This window comes from Hyaena hyaena, unplaced genomic scaffold (assembly GCF_003009895.1).
Source record: "Hyaena hyaena isolate Hyena2069 unplaced genomic scaffold, ASM300989v1 scaffold_815, whole genome shotgun sequence".
Taxonomy (NCBI): Eukaryota; Metazoa; Chordata; class Mammalia; order Carnivora; family Hyaenidae; genus Hyaena; species Hyaena hyaena.
Genome location: NW_024081447.1, coordinates 716,260 through 735,826, shown reverse-complemented (window position 1 = coordinate 735,826; position 19,567 = coordinate 716,260). Strand labels below are relative to the sequence as shown.

Sequence of the window (19,567 nt, the reverse complement as noted above, 5' to 3'; positions counted from 1 at the left end):
TTCCATGTTTCTTAAAACTTTTAAAGAAAACAATTTTAAGAGGTGTATTTCTTTGTAGATAACAAAAAGCATTATTAATTATAGGCAGAAAGGAAACCAAGGTGCTTTCCAGTCACCAGGGCATGCCTACCTAGTGTTTTCAGAAGCAGAGTTGTGTGAAGCAGCATTACCAGAGGGGCCACATACTGCAGGGCAATGACACAAAGGTAATAGAACACTCGAGCCACCTGCAAACAACAACATTCTTAAGTGTCTAATACGGTGGATGTGTTATGGGTGAATTTAACTTTCATATAATTGTCAAACTGAATTGCTTAAGAGATAAGTAATTCCATCATGGGAAGGGAGATAAATGCTAATAAGTTTTTACTTCATTATAAATGCCCCCAAATGGACTTCAAAAAGGCTTAGTTTGAAGAGGAGTTTTTTAAAATGTGAAAATATTAAAATAGATTCCTTAAAAATAGTTCTTCTTAAGCGATTCATATAATTTAGAGAAAATAATCACTTAAATTCAAATGGTATATTCACTTACGTATCAAATATAATAAAATGCTAAAATCTCTAGAGAAACACCAAAACATCAAATAAAAATAACATGCTGACTCATTAATCCCTCATAAAGCAAAACATTTAATTTTCATTCTATATGAACATATTCAACTAAAATTTGAGGTAAAATTATAGAGAATGTGAAAATCTGTAAGGTTAAACAAAGTGTCTGAATCTTGATAAATGCCCCTGACTATGAAAGAAGAGTAAAAAACAGGAGATCTGACACCAAATTTCTAAAAAAGACAAGATCAGGTTATAAAGATCCAGTGAACTATAATGATGGATGGATTCCTAGGTAGCACTTTCCTTCTATGGAATTCACATTATGTTAAATGTTAACATTTCATGTTCAAATACTTGGAAGAATGTTAAATGGAATTAATTTAGTCACTAAAACTAGTATTTCCTACCCCTTAAGTCTTAAAGGCTAGACATAATATATTGTAGTATCTTCCAAATCAATTGGGGGTCCCATTTAGCAGTAGTAGATACACTACAGTACTAAGGCAGGAAGAGAACTTGAGATTCTTTTTTCACTTAGCTCCAAAAGCAGAATGAGGTCTCTTCCATATGTGTCAATTTAAGATTATAGCATTTATTTACGGTAAGAGTATGAGGGGATGAAATTACTATTAAAGGAAATCAAATGCTTTCGTTTCTTATAATACAGTGTTTGCTATTTTCCATTGTGACTACAGTATGAAACTTACCATTTTCTGTAGCTCGATGGTACTTATTCGCCCTGCTTCTTTCTTCATCTGATCCACACATTTCTGGGCTAAGTTTAAGTAAGCCTGCAGGTGACTGCGCATCATGGCCAACCGCAAGGCACACAGTAGGATTATTAGCCAGAGTCGCAAAGTATCAAAGGTAGCTTCTGTCATTCTACAGATTAAAAAGTCGATAAGGTGCTCTCAAAAACTAAAATATGTTAGCATGCTAGTTAAATTCGTCAGTGTTCACCATATAAAACACAGGATATCTACACTTACAGTTGGAGATATAAAACAGTACCCTAATATACTACAGACTTACTATATAATAACTTTGACTTGCACAACAGAACTAGACAGATAAATGTATCATGAAAATTAAGTAGTAAAATATATCTACAAGAAAAAAGCAGAAAGTACATGGGATCCTATTCTCTATCTACCCTCTTCTCTGGAAACATTTTGGTTGTAAAATGAAGAGAAGTTGAGGGCTCTCAAACTGGAGAGTTTAAGCAAAAAGGAAACTACAAGGTACTGCATGTGGAACTACCAAGTCAACAACCCATGCCTAGAGTTTTGTCTGATTATACAGATATTTGAAGAGGATCTCTCACTCTGCTGAGCTCCTGATTGGGAGATCAGTGGAAAACCAGTAATCCTGATATATTATGAAGAAACCAGATGGTTCAGATTTCCCTCTAATAAGTCCTTTAACCCATGTGCTCAAGCTGGCTCAGTTGTTAGCAATTCCTCAAGACTCAGAGGAGGATTCCAGGTGAAAAGTCTTGTACCCTTATAATATTTTTTTCAGAGGATTTTAGAAAGAAGAGGTAATTTCTGATGTCCTTTTGTGGTTTAATGTTTTTAAAAGACCATGGTTTCTGCGTTGATTAAAAGTAACAATGTAATTGGAAAGTAACACCTAGACCACTCTTAGCATCTATTCTAATCTCTAGCAGATATCAGGTGCTTAATATAGGAGAGTTGAAATATATGAAATTACCTTTAACAAACTTTGTGAATCTTTCAAGTTAAAATTACCATTAAGACTTACTTATATGAGGAAAAAACATTACAACTTTAAAGGATACTTCCCTAGTTCAGTAAGATTAACTCTTAAAAAAATTTAAAAAGTCATGGTCATCACTGATTAAGTACTCCAAGACAAATATGTACTCGGATCTAAAAGAAATACAATAATATAAAACGTATACTGTGTAGTCAATGACTAGTCAAGGTTTTCCACTTTAATTCTGGTGAGGCAGAGCAGTAAAGGAAACATTTATTAAGCACTTACTTCCAGCTGGTTGCATTACATGTATTCTTTCATTTAATTCATTTAATTTGTGAGATAGATACTATTATCTTCATTTTCCAGATGGGGAAACAGAGGCTCAGTGAAGTTAAATAATCTCCCTCAAGTGACAGTTTCAGTGAAGATCACAAGTGGGGTTTGAACCAGCTTTGTCTGATTCTTTCTATTACTCTAACATAGTTCCACAAGGTTAATGAGTTAATATATCAAGTGCAGTTATTAGCACCTTTTAATAAATTGTTTCTATGTTTCCTTACCATCTAGTTCTGTTAAAAGGGGAAATATGACCTAATATTAGATAATAATGTTAAGGAATTATTTTTAAAATTTGATAGGTACAATGATAATATTATTTCAGAAAATGTCCTTACTTCTTAGAGGTGTATACTAATGTACTTAGGGATAAAAAAAATTAGACTTCTAATTCACCTGAAAAGCTACTGCATCAAAAAACAAAACAAAAAAAGGTGAGGCAAATATGGAAAATATCAACAAACCTTATAACGGCTGAATATATGAGTTTCCATTTATACTACTATTATTTCCTCCATAATTTTCACAATTAAGAAAAAAAAAAAGAACTGCAGAAAGTATCTTAAAAACAGGCCCCAAATCAGAAAAAAGTCAGATCATGATGTGAGAAAGCAGCTTATCTTACAAGTGTGCAAGATAATATTGGTGCGGATTAATAATTGTTCACATTCATAAAAAGGTTAAATGATGACTTGCCAGTAACTTCAGTTTTAGAACACATCTTTTAGCATTTCTATGTCTTTTAAAAGTACAGTGTCCTAATATTATCATTAAAAACTTAAGTACAGTAAATACCATTTGATAAAAGTTATGATTCTATAAGGAAACAAAAATTAGCCATCAAATACCCATACTTACAAAGGGACACTTTCTTTACCCAATGGTGGGTTCATAATATAGTCTTTGGTGATTGGCTTAACCCAGAGCAGAACCATAAATAAAGGAGCCAAGAAGTTGATATGAAGTAATGTTCTGAAAGTATGTAAGAAACAAACATAAAAATCCAGGAACAAAATACACTAATAAACTACAGAAACTTGGAACTTAAAAATAGAAGGTAGAAACTTATTTTCAGTATTCTGTTTTAAGGTACTACTGGCAACATTATCTTTTATTTATCCTTATCACTTGACACTGATCTGAGCCCCTGCAAAAACAAACCTCATTATCTGAATTTTTCAGATGAGAACATTTAGACTCAGGAAAGTAAATGACTTGCTCATGGGAATATCACAGCTTAAAGGCAGATCTAGCACTAAAATAAAAATTAGTCCAGTTCTGTTCTAGTGTTCTTTAACTATCCCCTACAATATCCCTGATTTAATACACAGGTACTTAAATGATTCCCTAACTTTACACAGTCAACAAATCCGATGGATTTTCAGTATACATGCGTCATCTTTTGATAGTTTCTCAGTGCAGCTAAAACACAGTGCCTCCTTACTATGCATAAGTAAGAAACAGTATTAGCAAGGTACAAATACTAGCAGGCATATGGCATAAGGAACCTACTGTAACAACTTACAGCCAAGGACACTTTCAAAATGCAATACTCATGTATAGTGTTTTAATGAGACTGTTAAAATCACGAATAATTCAAATATTTTATTTCTTCATGATGTATTATGAACATACCTGAAATTAATTTCCCTATCCTATATGTACCAAGAAAATTTACATTACTTAAGAAAAGCAAAATCCCTAATACGCTAAAAGGTTTTAGGTCTGAATTATAATTCATTGTTAACTGCTGTTCTAAGTTTGTATCCCACAAAGGCAGATGACTGCTGAAGACTGTTCTTATTTGAGAAAAAAGCAAATTCTTCTGTTTTATTACCAAATACTGTTTTCATGATTAGCCACAGTGAAGGGCTTAACTGGGGAGTCTTAAATACATACATGCACATATTTTAGAATCTTCACTACAATGCAAATGACAGTGACCTGTGTGAGGAAACAGGGCTGTGTAAGAAACCCATGAACACCTGACCAAAAAAGGTAGAACTGTGGTTCTAAGTAAGCTCTGGCATTAAAACACGTACTAATGCCTGGCCGTGGGGGTGAGGAGAGCGCTGCGCTTTGTGCCAGTCCTGCTATTCTCACAACAGAACAAGCTTGCCCACACTCCTGTATCATGGCAGAGTGCTACAACACAATCGGGGGCTGCAATGAACTGAAAATAAAGCTCCAAACCCCAAAAGGAAAAATCTTAAAAAAAAAAAAAAAAAAGCAGCTACGTTTTACTGAAAAGGAAACGAAGATGCGCTCCCTCCCAACCCTAAACTACCACCAAATGCTTTAAATGTGTTTATAAAGTGATGCTTTCATCCCCCAGCCTGGGTAAACCACCGGGTGAGGGGGAAGAAAGCAGCAGTATTAGGTATGCAGTGTTGCTAGGGAACACTCTAGTATCAAGGAGCAGCCCCCAGCGGTTTCAGTAGCTGGTGAAGGGCTCCCCTCCACCCACCCTTTCAGCTTATTTAAATCCTAACACTGGGGTTAGTGGACAGAAGTGTGTGTGTAGAGAGGAGGGGGGGAAGCAGGTTTTGTTTTAAAAGAAGCTATTAGAGAGATGGATGGATGTTGGGAGAAAAGCAGGATGTAGCCAAGAGCATGCTGAGTGAAGAGGAGGGAAAAAAGAGGGAGGAAGAAGTGGGTACCGGGAGGTGAGAATAAGTAAACACACATATACAGCATATGCAGAAAAACAGAGGTAAGGAAAAACACCAAAAAGACTGCAAAATTAAAATAAAGGAAAATGACATAGGTAAGAGAGATAAGAATGTGAAAAGACTAGAGAAACAACATCAGTAATATATAGGGTTTTATAGAACAGAAATGTTAGGAAAAATGATCACTCAGAGAAACTCAAAGATTATATACACCAATATCAAAATGGAATATTCTCAACTTGGGGTTCTACCGCAAAACATGAAGACAAGATGGAAATTTGGGTCTCGATATGAATTCAAAGAGATAAACCTGTCGTTCTGCCAAGGTGTCTAACAGTCAACAAAAAACATCTATAACAACCACAAAGAATATGGTAAATGGGATTTGAACTACATGTAGATATTCAAGTATTATTTCTTCAGCTGAGAACTAAAATAGAATTTGGCAGTTAAAAGTAATCTATGATATTTAACACTTAGTACAGTATCGGCAATCTCTTAAGTAAAATAATGTATTATTTTAACAAGGTCTCATAAACAGATCAATAATTTAAAAAACGTATTTCTTATATACACAGATTTAACTTTCAAAACATTTAAAAACAATTTTAAGTAAAAAATTATTTGCATAAAATTATTTACATAAAATTAAAATGAAATATTTTAATTAAAGTGTTCTGATTTAAGAAAATTTCCACAGATCTTTCGTTCAGTTGTAGGGAGTATTTCACAAACACTGACTAAAACAACTAAAAGAACACTGTTAAAAAGAACTAAGAGAAATACTGGTATTTCCATTTTAACAAGTGAAAAGGAATTGAGTAAATGATGTATGTTTTTAAACACAGGACTTAAAATTTAGAAGTGAATAAAAGAAACCTGCTTATAGAAGAGGAAGCAGTATGATATCAAATGGTTATTTATTAATTTTTAATACAATAATTTATGATTTCATTACAATAATATACCTTCATTAAGATGGAAAACATATATTTATCTGCATGTGCTTATGTACATTTTCCGCTTACTGTGTAATTTTTTCTGTTGCCAAATTCAGAGCATCCAGATGCATTTGAGCCAGTCGTAATCCAGGAAATGTCAAAAAAGCCCCAATGAGTGAACAGAAAATAGCCAGGAAAAATTTGAAGGTAAGTTTTGAAACAGGACCCCTATAAATAAAATAAAATTAAAGAAAAAAAAAAAGGTGAGAATTTCTCTAAGTTAACTTTCTAGGAATTTCTTTTCTTCTAAGCCATTACTTTACATACCACAACAATAATAGTAATAAAAACTTTTACAAAAAGACTTCTCTTACTCAATTATCTATAAGGAGCCATATCTGGGTGAACTGTAAACTCACTCAGGCATCTCTAGCCACAACGCTAACAACGTATGTCTTCAACACAGAAACTGATATACAGCTCAGCATAAAGTTATTTAAGGAATTAAATCAAATAAGAACAAGTACAAGTAAGAATTCTATTTTATACATGTGTAAAAATTACAAGTAAGGATATTTCTAAAAGGGACAATCCTATTTAAAAAAAGAACTCTTCACAGATTAAGAACAGAAAGCCATTAAATGCTGTTTTATAAAAAAATGGAAAATTAAAATTTAAGAGTACTTAATATTTTTAAAAACTTACTGAGATTCTAAACCTTGCTTTTCAAGAAACTGCATCGCACTATCTGAAAAATTTGTAAACCCTGCAGGGGAAAAAAAGAATTCTTAATACAGAATCTTTCTCTGGAAATAAAATGTTAGAAAACAGAACATCTTAAATGTTGAAGTAACTAGCTTAGCTCTTTCATGTGCTAATTAGTATGCCATAATGCAGTAAAATTTGGTTATTAGCAGGAACAGTCTTTGAAAACACCCCTTTGATATTTGTACATTCCATAAGTGTGCATAAAATTTGCATTAAAATCTGCATCTTTATCTATGTGAGTAAACTTCAGCACTGTAGAAACTTACTTAACTGTAAGGAGAAAATGGGGAGGGGCAGCATTTTTGATAAAAAGTAACAAAAAGTTCAGTTAAAACAACTACAAAGAAGGAAGATCTTACTTAAGAATGATGAAGTTTAATTATTTAGAACAGTACAGAATATACACCTGAACCCTAATTTTAAAAACGTTATCAGATGTAAAAATTAAGTAAGGAAGTAAAAAATATTAACACTTGATAAAGCAAAACTGAGTTTTGAAGTTATATGATCACCTGTTTCGAGTCCAAATTCCAGATAGTTTTCTGTTACAATCAAGACTGCCATTGCTTTCACAAAGAAAAAAAATCCAAAGGTAACACAGACTGATCTTTCACCACCATCTTCGACTTTAAAATAGTGTGTAGTTAATGAAAATAGAACTTTGCTGCGGAAGGAAAAGCTCAGGAAAAACCACAAGTAACTTTGTGGGAGTTAAACAGAACCATCTTTACAGGATTTGAACTCCAATAAAATCTGACTACAACATTTAATTCTACAACATGATTATCTACAAGGTACCCCTTGGAAGGAAGTGAAAAAGCAATGAAAATCTGATTAGTCTTCCAGGAAATAAGACATAAAAACAATCCAATTTTCGCAAAATTTGTAAGATTTTTAAATTATGAAAAGTACATACACAAATTAAGCTGTAACTAGGGAAAAAAATCTATTTCTATTTTATCGGACTCAAATTTTACTAGGAGGGTATTACAATAGTTTTATGAAATCGGTTCTCAGTGACATGAAACACCAAGGTAGAGGTTACTTTAGGGAACTTTTAATGGGAATGTTTTTCAAGTAATTTAGAATTAAACACACAAGGGGCGCCTGGGTGGCTTAGTCGGTTAAGCGTCCGACTTTCGCTTGGGTCATGATCTCGCGGTTCGTGGGTTCCAGCCCCGCGTTGGGCTCTGTGCTGACTGCTAGCTCCGAGCCTGGAGCCTGTTTCAGAGTCTGTGTCTCCCTCTCTCTCTGACCCTCCCCTGCTCACGCTGTCTGTCTCTCTCTCCTAGAAATAAATAAAACATTAAAAAGAAATTTAAAAAAAAGAATTAAACACACAAATGCAAATCACAGAAATCTGCAAACCAACCAATAATTCAAAATTTGAGAATTACTAAAAGCCACTGGTAAACTGTGTTATCTCAGATCATTTCAAAGTACCATTAAACAAAAAACTCCAGAGAAAATAAGTTCTAGTTGAGCACTCAAAACCAGCCAAAGGTTCCACATACTCACCTATCAAAAAAAATTAAAATGGTCTAATTTTATACAAAAATATTAAATAGATATTTTACCAGAACCCTCCTCCCCAACTAACTGATCAAACCAGCAGATGAGCCAAAGCTAGAACCCAGGTTTCATTGTATCAAATTGTTCTCCTTGAAAGCATAAACCCACCAAACAAAATAATAAGATGCTCCGCAAAATAAAAAAATCTAGAAAAGCAACTTTTACATCAACTACATGTCAAGCATGAGAAATAATAACAGCTGAAACTTAGGACTTACAAGTCTTAGGCATTACCAATTAGCTCATTTCATCCTCACCTTAACCAACTATGATCATTACATATTTTAAATTTTACTGGCACAGAATGTTAAGTAACTTGCCCAAGATCACACAGATAAATTAGAGAAGCAGGGATTTAAATCTAGGTGATTGAATCCAGGAAATGTTCACTTAACAACTTATTACATTGCCTCTTCTAAACTGTACATAATACCTACGTTATATCATAATTTATTAGTAACACATGAAACTTTCTAATAATAGAGGCTCCATGACAGATGTGAATAGTTCAAAACATTCTCAAAGAATTCTTCAGGAAAAGTTGAGAAAAGGTAAGAATTTTCTTTCTTACTTCTTAAAAAGGTATCCCTTTCTGCCCTATTTAAAAATGGTTAATACACTTATTACCCATTTTCTATTTCTTTTAGATACTCCGTAGGATACTGGATATAAATGGAGCATCACAGCTACACTAGCCCAGGTTGCTTATCATTAAGTAAGTGAATTTAAAGTAATAAAGATAGATGACTTTTTGGCATTTTTCAAAAGGAACTTGAAATAAATCTGTACTCGAATGTAAAATTCATTATATCAAAGATTCTTACCTCTTGTTCATTTCTTTTTAATTTTTTAAAATGTTTTATTTATTTCTGAGGGAGAGGGGGAGGGGGGGGGGAGAGAGAGAGAGAGAGAGAGAGAGAGAGAGTCTGAACAGGGAAGGGTCAGAGAGAGAGGGAGACACAGAATCTGAAACAGGCTCCAGGCTCTGAGCTATCAGCTCAGAGCCCGATGCAGGGCTCGAACCCACGAACCATGAGATCATGACCTGAGCTGAAGTCAGATGCTTAACTGACTGAGCCACCCAGGTGCCGCTCTCTTGTTCATTTCTGTAGTCAGAATGCAAAAAAAAAAAAAAAAGAAAAGAAAGAGCCTGGCATATAGTAGATACTCAAGCAATTAGTGAATGAATTTGTTATAGAAATGTTTTTACAAGGTAGTTTAGGTAAGCTGAAATAGTACTGATTCTATGCTTTCAGGGTAAAATAGATCTTTTGAAGAATGATATGAGAAACAGCACTGTTTCCCTAGGATAATATACTCAAAGTAAAAAAGAATGTAGAAAAAGTTTTAGTCTAGGGTACCTGCATGGCTCTGTCGGTTAGGCGTCCAACTGCCGCTCAGGTCATGATCTTGCAGTTTATGAGTTTAATCCCAGCAAGTTTGAGCCCGGCATCCGGTTCTGTGCTGACAGCTCAGAGCCTGGAGCCTGCTTCAGATTTTGTGTCTCCCTCTCTCTCTGCCCCTCCCTCCGCTCTCTTTCTCTCTCTCAAAAATAAACATTAAAACATTTTTAAAAAAGCTTTAATCCAAAGATGTTTTTACTGCTGGTAATAACAAAAATATAAATTATTTACCACCCATGGTTATGAATTTAAAGTACTGTCTGGGTTTTTGTAAAGGCTCTGACTTTGTTTTCCTAAGGCTTATTTAGCTCATAGTTCCCCCGTTAAAATGTTAAAAAAAAAAAAAAAAAAGGTACAGGGATAGCGATCTCATCTTTACCCACCTAAACCAGAGCAACCAGTCCCCCAGAACAGTGTGTGGATAAAGTATTTTGTTAATATCCTTTACTAAACTCATTTTTTGAGTATCATCCCCTTCCTGCCTTTCACTGCTCTCACCTCGGTTATTTCCACTCTAGCTCATCTCCCTTTCACACAAATCTGTCTGCTTTCTCTTAAACACCACGATGCCAGATATATACTTCCTGTGATCTATTTTCCTAATTGCTTATTAGTGATAGTGTTATCTTCTTTGAAAAAAAATACAGTTTTATATGCTACTTTATAGATCAAATGAATGATCATGGGCTAATATTATGGGTCTGGAGATGCCACTTATAGCATTATTTCTCTAAAAAACATTATTTTATTTCTAAGCATTTTATTTTTTTAATAAATTTTTAAAAATATTTATTTTTGAAATGGGGGGCACTGACAGCAGAGAGCCTGATGCGGGGCTCAAACCCAAGAACCATGAGATCATGATCTGAACCAGCCAGGTGCCTCTCTAAGCATTTTAGAATACAATCTACATGTTAAGTTGGATACATACTACCTATAAATTGCTGTACTAGGAACTGATTTCAGCATTTTAACCTACTTCATAGACTATATTATTCACAATGCTACATTCTATAAATAAAGTACATCATTTGCCTCAAAGACAAGACAAAACCAGGTAACAGAAAGATTGATGATAATCCCTCAACTTTTTTATTAAGAAGACCTCTGCATGTTTTCGTATTTGCTATAATGAATACCTGCTTTAGGATACATACAGCCAGAATACATTTACAGAACTTTAGCATACACCTTCTGAAGACATTTACCAGGTATTCTAAATGTCTTCTGATATCCACCATAACCCAGGTTAAATATATACTGGTTAGATATTTGAACAAATTACTTCTTTTCTTTCTTTTTTTAAATTTTTTATTTATTTCTGAGAGAGAGACACAGCATGAGCAGGGGAGGGTCCGAGAGACAGGAGGACACAGAATCTGAAACAGGCTCCAGGCTCTGAGCTGGCTGTCAGCACAGAGCCCGATGCAGGGCTCGAACCCACATACTGTGAGATGAGCCACCCAAGCGCCCCCAAATTACTTTTTTAATGTAAAAAAATAACACTAATAAACAAGCAAATGCCACTAGTTTATAATTATTACCTACAGCAAAATACTCAGCACCCTAACAGAAAATTTTCTTGCTCAATTTAAGTCTGTAGTACCCTGGTTATAGAAATATAGACAAATATGAAACTCTACTGAAGTAAAAAAGGTAACACAAAAGAATAGATATCAGTTTTCTATGATTTTGAGCATTAAATGGGAAGGGGGAAGCTAAAGTATTTTTATAAATCTTCAAGTCTTATAAATCTGCAAAACCAACAATCTCTGCAAATTAAAGAAAGAATTTCAAGAGAGATATTTACATTGCACTTATTTTGCAAGGCAGTATTTTGTTATGTTCCATGTATTATCCCTTTATAATTCTTTCTAAAATGAGCTAACATTACTGTACAAGTTTCCCCTAAATATATTTGTCAATTCTCTTTCTACCTTGGCTACTAACAGCTACTAAATCATTTATAAACAATAAGAGTATATCGCATCATTGCAGAAGTTGGTATGGCTGTGTAATAGCTTAAGTAGGACTATCAAATTGATAGGATGTCAATTTCAATTAAAATGATTAATGAAGAGTTTAACAAACCACATTTAGGTTCTGCATCATTTTAAGACGTAATGTGAATTATTTTTAGCTTTTCTACAACTTAATCATTACATATATCTTACTACTATTGTTTTCTTCATTTCCATAAAAATATCATTCGGAGTTTTTGCATTTATGCTCTACATCAAAGACAAACACTGGTAGTCCACAGTTGCTTAAAGTAAAAAGTCTTTCCAAAGGAAAAAAATAGTAAGACTATAAACCAAGAGAGGACCCTGACAGTAATCAAGTCTCCAGTGAGCAGAAATAAAGGTAAGGTCTGCCCCACCAAACTTCTTCCATTAACCTGGGTGAAAACATAGTTTGTAATGAAAGATGCTTCTGAAAGGAGCCAGCTGTGTGTGCATGCAGAAAAAAAGTTACAAAGCATTTAAACGACCTTGTGGGATACTTTTCTAATCAACCAAAGTAAACACATTGTAATTTTAATTTACATTATGATTTATTTTTTTAGTGGTTCAATTACTAAAAAATACAAAGTTAAGACTTCTCAGCTTAAAACTTCCTAACCTCTCCTCAAGAAGGAAACAAAGTATTATACACGTAAAATTCTACTATACCATTAATTTTTAAATTATTCAATTTTTTTATTATTTTAATGTTTATTTATTTTTGAGAGAGAGAGAGAGACAGAGCGCAAGTAGGAGGGGGGCAGAGAGAGAGAGACACACACACACAGAATCTGAAGCAGGCTCCAGCCTCTGAGCTGTCAGCACAGAGCCCGACATGGGGCTGGAACCCAAGAGCTGTGAGATCATGACCTGAGCCGAAGTTGGATGCTTAATCGACTGACTACCAGGCACCCCTAAATTATTTAATTTTAAAAGCATAGCCTTATTATATATCTATGATTAAGTGCTATTAATCACTTCAATAAGAGCTGAAGCCAGGTTAAGTGTGAAATTTATGAAAGCCAATAACAAAAAAAAAATCTGATTTTTCAAATAGGACTACTGAAGCTTTCCCCCCTGTATAGTACTTTATCTTACAATGAAGTAGAGAATCTATCTCTGAGCAACAAGTTTTCTAAGAAAGTTAGGAACAATTTGACAAGTCTTTTAAACTTCCACTTAACTTTCAGCATTCAAGGAGTGAAACACAAAACACTGTTTAAGAGTGATGACGAAATTCTAGAACACATGCTCAAATTTTTCCCTCTACGATATTCTGAATCCTGTGTTCCTTACTGATTTAACTCTTCTCCATTACTTAAAATAAGACAAACAAAGCTGGTGGTTCATTTTACTAGTATCAAACACTGCAGGTCCATCTTTCTTGGCATTGTAACTAATTACATGCTGGGGGAGAAAAAGGAAAGAGGAGTTAGACTGAAAAAGAAAATACACTCCCCCCCCCCCCCCGGGGCAATCACAACTGAACTGCTTTTGAGATCTAGCTATGATATCTCTCATTGCCTGAGGGACCTAAGCCCAGGCTGGAAAAACATTGTTTCATTTTTACCGAAAATAGATACAAGAATCTGGAAATAATTTCCAACTCCTTTTACAATAAAAAAACACTTTAGCCAAGTGATATCAATTGACCAAAATGAAATTTCTCATAGATTACACCCAGTGTAAAACTTTGTTACCACAGAATTAAATTACAAAATATGTCAACACTAAAGGAAAGAAAAAAAAAATTAGATGCAATCTAATCCAATCGTGAAGCATCATCTTTCTTATATCATTACTACTTTAATCCATTTAACCACAAACACCTAAAATGTTATAATCTTTGCATCCTCAATTCAAATTGAATATTGGATGAATCTTAAAACCAAGTATCCATTGAGTCCAACATTAGAACCAAACCTTCCCATAATCCATAGTGTAAAATATACATAGAGTATTCTGAAATGTAATATTATGATCTGGCTACACCCATATGTTCAAGCTTCCACTTAAATCAGAATGCTGTATTTACCATCTACTGAACGTAACAGGTATATTGCCTGAGATCATAACCTATTACCTGAACTACCTTATTCCCCTCCCTACCTTGTCAAAGACTCAACTCAAGCTCCATATGCTTTATGAAACTTACCATTAACTCTCCAGCCCAGACCATTCTCATTGTCTTTTGAACTCATGAATTACTACTGTAATTCATTTGCTAAGTATATGATATCCTATCGTAAAGTACAGCGTAATACAAATGGAAAGAAAGCATTCTCTAGATCTAGGCTGCCTAGCTGAATCCTGGTTCTACCCCTATAATGTGATCTTCCATGTAAAGTTAATTAACCTCTCTGTGCCTCCAATTTCTTCATTTGTAAATGCAACTAATACCTCTACCACCTCAGAGGGCTATTTTGAATATTCCAGATTTCTTTGTAGTTCTTGGCAATAACTTGTTTTCTATATAATGAAATTAAATGCTAAACTTCCAATATCAAAAAAGTAGTATGGGAATGTATGCAAGGACAGATTATATGATAATAAAAAACTAAGTTAATTTTACTTCAGATACAATCCCCAATTATGTTTAAATCTTTTTAAACTTTTCCACGAAAATCTAATCTAGGAGGTTCAATTCTCTATAAAACATAGCAGTGTTGTGTCAAGCTGAAAATATAGGTAGGAGTTGACCTCTGTATAAGTAGAAAATGGATGCCCACTTCTCCACCCCCTGTGCAGCCAAGTAACAAACTTCACTCTGTCTCCAGCATAAAATGAAGACTTAGCCTCTGAAGGAACTGAATCTGAAGTACAAAATTTATGGGCACCTTGGTGGTGCAGTCAGCTAAGCATCGGACTCTCAAATTTGGCTCAGGTCACGATCCCACAGTTCCTGGGATCGAGCACCACACTGGGCTCTGTGCTATCAGTTTTGGATTCTCTCTCTCCTGCTCTCTCAAAATAAATTTAAAAATTAAATTAAAAAAGTAAAATTGAAGTACAGAATTTAGATTAAGACAACTGCATTGAAATTAAAATAAATGAAAACTACATACTCAAAGGTTTTCTTACCTTCAAAACATGTGCAACAGACTCGTACACTTAGGCAAGGAGATTAGACTCTTCTAGAGAAACCAAAAGGTCCCAACAACCAATAGAAAATGACCTTATGATCTACCTGTTAAAAAACTAGCTTCAGCATTACCAGGTAACTATAATCTCCAGTGAAACTAACCAAGCCTTTCTTACACATAGTTTCCAATTCACTTCTGAATTCAAGTGCCTGACTCTTAAACATAAAAGGAAAGCCAGGAATCTCAACATTAGAGCAGGGATCAGAAAACTTTTGCTGTTAAGGAACAGCCAGTAAATATTTTAGGCTTTGTGGGCCATCACAGTCTCTGTAGCATAGTCTTCTGTATGCTTTTTAATTTCTTTAAACACCTTTAAAATGTTGAAAACCATACTCAATTCAAGAACTATACAAAAACTGGACGCAAGTCAGTTTATCAATCCTTCTATTAGAGCAAAGCATCTTATGTAAAAGAGAAAAAATGAGCAAAGAGGAAAAAAACTTGGAGAAAAGATGATACAGGAAGCAGAATAAAAAAATTTAAATATATACAGATACACATGTGTTTCTACAAAGATATTTTATATATGAGATATATCTGTATTTCATAAGGCTAAATAAAGATCAGTATATCTTGAGAACATTACCAGGATGCTATGAAGAAGGAATGGTTAGATATCAAAAATAAGCTCAAAAAAATGTCAAATAGGACAGGCAAAATAAATTTTAAAAAATAAGTTTGAACGATAAAGTTGACAAAAAGCTCCATCAAGCTGAAAAGGGTAACAAAATAAGAAAATCAACCTAGGAGGTACAATATCTGACTAACAAAAAACACAAAAAGAGAACAGGGGGTGGGAGGGGTTGGGGGATTACGAAAGGGATCCTAAAAGATATTTCCAAACTCAAAGTTTCCAAATGAAAATAACCTCCCAAAAGCCCAGCACAAAGAATGAAAAAAAGATTTCCAACATGGTACTACAAAATCACAAATCTTCAAAAATGAGACAAATGAAAACTGTAAAACTTCTTGAGGAAAAATATAAAGAAAAACAAGTCATATGAAAAAGATTACGTATCGTGACACCGTACTTCTTAACAGCAAAGTCTAAGGTTGAGAACAACGGAGTAATGTCTTCAGAATTACGAAGAAAAATATTGATGACCTGGAATTCTATATCCAGATTAATGAGAGTACAGATAAGACAGCAGCCTAAAACTAGTTACTCAAACTAGACATATTTGGCTCCACCAAAATATCTGAACAAACCAAAAACGAGAAAAACAGTGAATTCTGGAAATGGGAAATGAAACTTGGGAAAATGGCAGAGAGAATTCCTAGATGACAATACAAGTCAGTCCCAGGATGATGGTTATCTAGCAGGTCTGAAGGGGCAGCCTCTCCAGATGAAAGCTAGAGAATGGAGGGTCTCCAGGAAGAGCATCTCCACAGGGAATGGTGAGGAAGGGGAATGAGGGTGACACCGGATGGGACACAACTAAAAAAGTTTTAAGTGACCTTCTGGAAAGCTAGTGGAATTAATAATAAGCGCAAAGAAAAAGTGAGTTTTTAAAAATAAAAAAAGTACAAAAGCTATAATACCTTATAATGTTCACAAATGAATAACATTTATATAGGTTTAATTATCACTGAATATTGACAATTTTCAATAAAATTATAAAATAATTAAGAACATAAAAGAGAAGAAGCACAGAGGATGGCATAATTTAAGAAAGAAAAAAAATCCTCACCTATCAGAACTGAATTAACAGTAGTATAGGCATTATATTTAGAAATACAAAGATTTTTAAAAACCAAAATAACCAGCTAAAAACATGAGAAGAAGTGGTAAGGGAGGGGGTCAGGAAGGGGACTCTTGGTTTTTAACACATTAAGAACTTCTGTCTATATAACCTATGTGTACATATTATTTGATGAAAGTTAACATTTTAAGAAATTCAGTCTAGATTTTCATAAAGTATACAACATACCGCTCACTCCAGAAAAAAGTATATATTATGTCCTGGAGCTTAACAGAACCGAAACTACTTACGAATTTATGGTGTAAAGCATGTGTCTATGTTTTACTACCTTTCCAATCTCATGCACAGAAATTTTTTCCACATCATATTAAAACATACTGAAATGTTAATGGTAATTAATAATAACCAACTATTAGAAATGTTTCAATGCTGTGGAACACTATCATCATAAAACCTTATGATTTCAAAACAATCTAATCACCCATCCACTGGCAAAGATGTATAAACATCCCAGAACAGAACAAATATTTAATCTATTTTATAAAGAACTAAACAGGCACTTTTCCAAGAGCTCTACTCTTTATCCAAAAGAAAACAATCTGAGTATTTTCCACCAATAACCCTTAACAGTTTATCCCTGGCCAAAAGAATTATGCAAAGATTTGCGGGTCCAACTGAAGTCTATCCTAGGATTGTATTTTGTACAATCTTCACCATGTTCAACTCAAAACTGCTAGTTTTACCAAACTTTTAGAGCAATGTGTATTTTATTCAGTTAATGTATAATAAGACCAAACAGTAGTATATGATAGTAGATTAAAAAACTTCCTATGAAGACAAACTTTTGTTAGCATTTGATGCATCAGAATATAAATGTGACTTTTTTTTTTTTTTTAACAGGAGAAATAATTACACCATGGTACCCCATTTAGAGTTCCTCACTGACAACTTTGGTAACTTTGAGACTGCTTACAGAAACCTTCTGTACTAGCTGAGATAGTAACAAAGTTTCTTGTTGAACTATTTATCAAATTTCTCTAATACTTATATAACAAATTATTTTGAAATAAGGAAAAACCATTTTATGCTCTCATCTCATGAGTATGCTTATTAAACATAAATTATTCATATAGAAAAACAAATAATAAACCATATCTGAAATACTTTCAGGTATCTGAATGACTTTTCAAAATAAAATTTCTTATATGTAAAATAACTTAAATTTAAATAATTTAAAAATAAAATTTCTCTAAAACAGACTTTAAGTCTGTTCGTTCTTCCACAATTTCCAAATAAGTGAGATATACTTACTTTTGCCCTTTCATAAATAAATACAACCTGATAATGTAAATAACCAAAAAAATTAAGCTTTTGTATTTATAGACATGCATAACAAAAAACACTAGGTAAAAGACAACGCAGTTCCTGGTTTATGATTTAATGAAAATAATAGTCGAATACTTTCCCTGTAAGTAAGCTCTTCCTGCTACCTTTCTCACTATCATTTTCATAGATAGCTATAAGCCTTTCAAAAGAATATTCTATTAGTAAATATTCAAAATTGCATATGTAAAACTACTGATGCAAATGATCATTTTCAAAATTTTCCTTTTAATAATTTTTTTCTTTTCCCTTTTAACCCCTCAGCTCTTAGCTGAAAGGATCACATACTTGAAGGGCTATAATTTATTTTACTTTAGATGATAAAATCTCAACCTTCGAGATAAAAAAAACCGTTAGGAGTGGCGTAAATTTTTTTTCACCACCTGGCTGACATTTTCAAAGTTCTAATTCAATATCAACATTTTTTTTGCGACTTGGAATTAGCCCATTCTAGATGCAGATACAAAAGTTGCAATAGGGAAGAAAAATCAAGGACAAGTGGAAAGATTCAATCAGTAGGACACATTTTAAATATATTTACCTTTGAACTAGAGGAAAGAGCTTTTAAATAATGAGCAAGCTTAATTTCTAGATCTAAAATGACAAATTTCTTTCAGATCTAGGGTAACAACTTAAAGAACATATATACTTATGGAGGTACTGTTTCAATTTAGTTGGTACTTATACTGTTTTAAAGACCCAATTCTCCTATTAAGAAAATGTCTTCTATATCCTAACATCTTGAAATTATTCAAAGATATTTATCAATTTTTTTTGAGAAGGAAATGGAAAGAGATCACATTCAGAGAATAACCATTTTGTTGCCAATAAACAAATCTAATGGCTACTATCCTAAGAATAAACACTGAGGTGTCTCAAAAATTTTTTCCCAAAATTTATGATCTTTTTAAAATATATCCTGTTTCCGGGGCGCCTGGGTGGCTTAGTCGGTTAAGCGTCCGACTTTCGCTTAGGTCATGATCTCGCGGTTCGTGGGTTCGGGCCCCGCGTCGGGCTCTGTGCTGACTGCCAGCTCAGAGCCTGGAGCCTGTTTCAGTCTGTGACTCCCTCTCTCTCTGACCCTCCCCTGCTCACGCTGTCTCTCTCTCTCCTAGAAATAAATAAAACATTAAAAAAAATTAAAAAAAAAATATATCCTGTTTCCACTCAAGTAAGTCATTTTCATGTAAATTGAAAGTTTTCTACTCTGTAAAAGATTATAGTCTTGTTTTGGTGACCACTAACAATAAAGTTTTTTTCTATTCAAGTGGCTAAACCTCTTAACATCTATTTTTATCTAAGAAGCAACCAAAATATTCAAAACACATTATACTTTGCATTCTCACTGCAAAGAAACCTAAAA

The 19,567-nt window shown here is 33.7% G+C and overlaps 1 protein-coding gene across 2 annotated transcripts in view; it reads right to left on the bottom strand.

The window, feature by feature from the left end:
* TMEM161B (transmembrane protein 161B) overlaps positions 1-19,567 on the bottom strand; it is a 72,930-nt gene that overhangs the window by 5,006 nt on the left and 48,357 nt on the right. For both annotated transcript variants that reach the window (XM_039219380.1, XM_039219379.1), the window contains exons 6-11: positions 7,510-7,661; positions 6,935-6,995; positions 6,317-6,457; positions 3,475-3,588; positions 1,266-1,440; positions 131-227 (exon numbers count right to left, since the gene is read on the bottom strand). In XM_039219380.1, coding sequence (XP_039075311.1) covers positions 131-227; positions 1,266-1,440; positions 3,475-3,588; positions 6,317-6,457; positions 6,935-6,995; positions 7,510-7,661 — 740 coding nt within the window. The remainder of the gene's footprint in view (positions 1-130; positions 228-1,265; positions 1,441-3,474; positions 3,589-6,316; positions 6,458-6,934; positions 6,996-7,509; positions 7,662-19,567) is intronic.